The following is a 4,509-nucleotide window of genomic DNA, read 5'->3' on the forward strand; positions in this document are numbered from 1 at the left end:
TGCCTATGGCATTAGGGTTTGAGTCTGGCATGGGTCCTTTGCCAGCCCTGCCCCATCTCTCTCTCTCTGTCTGCCACTCTTTTCCTGAAATACTCTCCACTGTCCCATAAGCAGACTCAAAAGCCCTTTTATGAAAATGTGTGCTAAAATGTAATGCAATAAACTAAGGAAATCAAAAATAAGGAGTGAAAGTGATGAGATGAGAGGAAGAGAAAAATGATCATATGATAAAAAGTGATAATAGAAGAAAGCATCAAGACATGACTCTGGTATACAATATGTTTGGCTGGAACGAGAGAGAGAGAGAGCAAGAGGGACGTCCATGATTGCTCACATGCCTTTTTCCCTCTATCACATCTAAAAATAAGCTTTAAAGTGGAAATGAAGCAGTGGCACACAAACACATTTTCAGCGGCTAATTTGTTTTAAAATGTGAGAGGCAAATCAGTAAATCATAAATTCAAGCGGTTTCGTTGGAAAATTACATTTTAATACCGACTTCGACCACTAGGGCGCCGCCATTATTTTTGCTTACGTCACCCGAATGGTATAGCTGACAACTTGATTCGATCATACCGCCGTTAGCTTGCATTCATTGTGAAGCTAAGCTATCAAACAAGTATGGCAAATATGGTAGGTGTTTATCGTAAGTGGGGGGGATCCTTTTGTATCGCCCCCGGATGCTCTAATGAGTACTACAGGGTCAAGTCGAAAGACATTCATTTTCATTTATTTCCTGATCCTGACAAAAAACCCGAAGCATTTAAGAGATGGCTGGCAGCTCTGAAGCGCAAGCACCCGCCAAGCGGAACTGGGCAGAGGGTCTGCAGTAAACACTTCTTAGAGAGTGATTATTTGAAAGAAGGATCATTTACGGATGAGGGGCAATTTGTTTGGCGCACTACCAGTCGTTTGAAACCAGATGCTGTACCCTCAATTTTTGACTTCAGCGGATACAGTGTCGGAGAGACTGACAGACCCACAACATCTGAGCTCTCAGGCTCTGCCATTGGGCGCCGAGACCGAGCACATAAACGCGCTTGCCAGGCAGAGGAAAGAGAGGTAAGCTGTTATTCTACCGACTTGAAAATGATATCAGTATCCATATCCAAGATGAAATGTCTATTTTGTTATTCGGCCAAGTTTCTGAGTCAGACCAACTGCTTTTCACTCCTGTCGAGAGATAGTGAATTCTCGGAAATGTGTTGTTAAGTTATATTCAAAGATGAAGCTAGCTATGAAGCTAGCTGTACAGCTAGAGCTACTATACTATACGGGATACAAGTTTGGCATGGGTCGACTGGTTTAGTTATTGGGGTCGTCACCGTTATGCATTCAGAAGAAATGAATATGGAAGGTCTGTTTCTTTAGCCATGTATAAGCGTTTGGGAGAACAGACAAGTGTGGCTGCTCACCACAACCGCTCGACTCACACTGGTGAATTATAAGAGCACTCCATTATCCAAGCTCCCGCCCTTGGCTTATGTTTATCGCTACTCATTCGGCGCCACCCCTAGAGAAAAGTGACGTTTTCCAGCCGCAACCTTTTGGGGTGCATTTTCCGTTCAACACCGTGAAGGCAAATGAGAAATTGACTTATGAATTGTACTTATGCAAGATACTGACGTAAACTTGTCTCGCCAATGACGACATCATTAGGGAACAAGCATAAGGGAGGACTGGAGTTAGGTTAATGATCATGAACCCAAATACCAGGCAACGGGAAGGCAAGTCGATCAGAGGCAATCAAGACTCGCTTTCATGTCACTCTGTGTGCTCTTCTGTCATGGACAGAAATCTATAAATCTTTTGGACATCCTTCATGGGCGCAGGTGCGTCAACGGGATAGTACCGCACTCTCGATTGAACGCTAAACAAAACTGTGCGAAATAGAAAAAAAGACGCAGGTGCTACAACCACATCTATTGCCACTACTGTGTTAATTAAGTGATCACCAGCAAGGGAAAACGAATAAGCAATGCTTTTATAAATGTATAACCCAGGGGGGAAAAGTGTAATTTAAAGTTATTTAATTTAGTGTCAAGAATTTTCTTGCCAGTAGGCTACCACTGTCATTGAAGGCAACAAAATTGTGTGTAGCATTGTGTATAATGTGTGTGTGTTTCTTTTTTTAAGATGATGGCACCATTGGTGGAGGGTCCAAGAAGGCAGGGCAGCGGCAGCAGTGTCGACGGCAGCAGCAGAAAAGTGGATGCCAGCACCCAGACTGATCCAGTACTACCGGAACTTAGAAGTCAGGGAACCGTGACTGAGGACATTTACAACTGGCAAAGTGTCATTAATGACCACTCCTACAGCACATTCCTTGATGATTTCAGTCTGGAGAACATCACAACACCAAGGGCTTCATCACCACAGGAAAGTACAGCATCACTCTCTTCGATGAGTGAGGAGTCAGTCCATGAAGACATGCCTTTGGATGATTTTGAATTTTCACTGAGTGAAGAAGATACAGACACTAGTTTTATCGATGAAGAGGATGAGGAGGTCAGTGTCTCCAGTGACCGAAAGAGCATTGTTTCGACTGAACATCTTTTGAAGCTCTTCAATGTGTGCCACTGGGAGAACTGTGGGAAGTGTTTAGTGCAACCACCTGAGGTTCGCAGAATTGGTTTCGGAATGAGAGTTGTTACAGAGTGCATTGATGGCCACACTTACAACTGGACTTCCCAGCCCCTTTTGCGAGGTGTCATGGAATGCAATGTCTCCATCCCTACAGCTGTGTTTGTCACGGGAAATGAATGCACTCCATTCATGGAGGTCTGCGAGGCTCTTCAGTTGGATAGCCTCTCAAAGAGGCAGTGGTTTAACATCCAGAAAGCCTATGTCATCCCAGTTGTCAATGAGACATGGTGTTTGCATAATGATGCAGTAATGAGCACAGTGAGCGAGGAGCCCTTGATGGTATCAGGAGATTCACGTTACGACAGCCCAGGTCACAATGCATCATACGGCACATACTCCCTCATTGACACCAAGTCTGGTGTAGTCGTGGCCCAGGAGACCGTAAATGTTGCTGAAGTCAAAAACAGCTACTGGCTTGAGGTGGAGGGCCTACATCGATGCCTTACCAAGCTCATTGAGCATGGCATTTCAATCTCAGTCTTGGCAACAGATTGCCACCCATCGGTTCAAAAAGTGATGCGGGAGGAGTATGGTGGCATCAAACACCAGTTTGACTTATGGCATATTGCAAAAAACCTGAAGAAGAGACTGCTGAAGTGCCAGGACGAGCAACTTCTTGAGTGGGCGAGGATGATTGCTAATCACTTATGGTACTGCGCCATGACATGCAACGGAAGTGCCACCAATCTGAAGGAGAAGTGGATATCTGTGCTGCACCACATCACCAACGTCCACTGCTGGACATCGGGGGAGACAATTAGAAGATGTGACCACCCACCGTACACTGCAGAAGATGAGAAGAAACGGCCATGGCTCAACCCCCGCTCAACTGCATTTGAACGCCTCCAGAGTGTAGTGTTGGACAAACTTCTGCTGAAAAAGCTTGAGCACGTCACAGAGGGCATTCATACAGGAAGACTTGAGTGCCTACACTCTGTCTACACAAAGTATGCAACCAAGCGGAAGAAGTATTTGAAAGACAGCTTTCAGGCTCGACTCCGTGTGGCAGCACTGGACCATAACAACAACGTGGTCCGGGAGGATGCGACTAAAAGTGATGGAGAAAAGCAAATGAAGCACTACTTCTCAAAGGCTGCAAATCGGCATGTGGTGGCCCCTGTGAAGGTGGTGAAAGACTACAGCTTCCGGAAGGAAATCGTGGCAGCAGCTCTGAGGAGATGTGAGGTGGTCTCTATCCGTCAAGTGCTGAGGGAATGTCCACAAGGGAGAATGATGACCATTGCTGAACACAGAGGGATTGAAAAACCAGACAAAGAAGTGTCTGTGTCAACACACCTCAGCAGATTTCCCAAAAACATAAATCCAGAGGTGTAGAAGAGAGGATTGTAAAGAAGCGCAGTCCCGTTCAAGGTAGAACTATATGTTCAAATCCTTTGTGTGTGTGTGTGTGTGTGTGTCTTTTTTAGAAGTGTATATAGTAACTTGTGGCATATAGACTTCATTTAAAAGTACACGTAAGACCAGTGTTTGAATATTTTGTGTGTGTTTCTCTCTCTCTCTCTCTCTCTCTCTCTCTCTCTCTCTCTCTCTCTCTCTCTCTCTCTTTTAGACCAGAGGAGACTGCCCCCCACACACAGCCTATTCTTGTCCTTCATCTAGTGAGTGACCGTTACCCTCACTTTACCAATACTGAAAACAATTGTGTTTATTACCCAAAACACTAATAAGCCTACATAACCATAACTCTGCTTATTTTCTCTCTGCAGTCAACTGCAACCAGCCCAGCTCAGCCCTGCACTGCAACGCCCAGCCCAGCGTAGCCCAGCACTGCAACGCCCAGCCCAGCGTAGCCCAGCACTGCAACGCCCAGCCCAGCCCAGCCCAGCACTGCAACGCCCAGCC

General features: G+C 45.7%; 1 protein-coding gene across 1 annotated transcript; it reads left to right on the plus strand.

The window, feature by feature from the left end:
* Positions 1 to 787: 787 nt before the first annotated feature.
* Positions 788 to 3,981, plus strand: LOC134464761 (uncharacterized). The gene is made up of 2 exons (XM_063218107.1): positions 788 to 1,062; positions 2,137 to 3,981. The coding sequence occupies exon 2, from the start codon at positions 2,137 to 2,139 to the stop codon at positions 3,979 to 3,981; it is 1,845 nt and encodes a 614-aa protein (XP_063074177.1). The 5' UTR covers positions 788 to 1,062.
* Positions 3,982 to 4,509: the final 528 nt, after the last annotated feature.

Source organism: Engraulis encrasicolus, chromosome 15 (assembly GCF_034702125.1).
Source record: "Engraulis encrasicolus isolate BLACKSEA-1 chromosome 15, IST_EnEncr_1.0, whole genome shotgun sequence".
Classification (NCBI taxonomy): Eukaryota; Metazoa; Chordata; class Actinopteri; order Clupeiformes; family Engraulidae; genus Engraulis; species Engraulis encrasicolus.

Coding starts and splice junctions, on each gene's coding strand:
- LOC134464761 (XM_063218107.1), top strand. CDS start 2,137: ATGATGGCACCATTGGTGGAGGGTCCAAGAAGGCAGGGCAGCGGCAGC.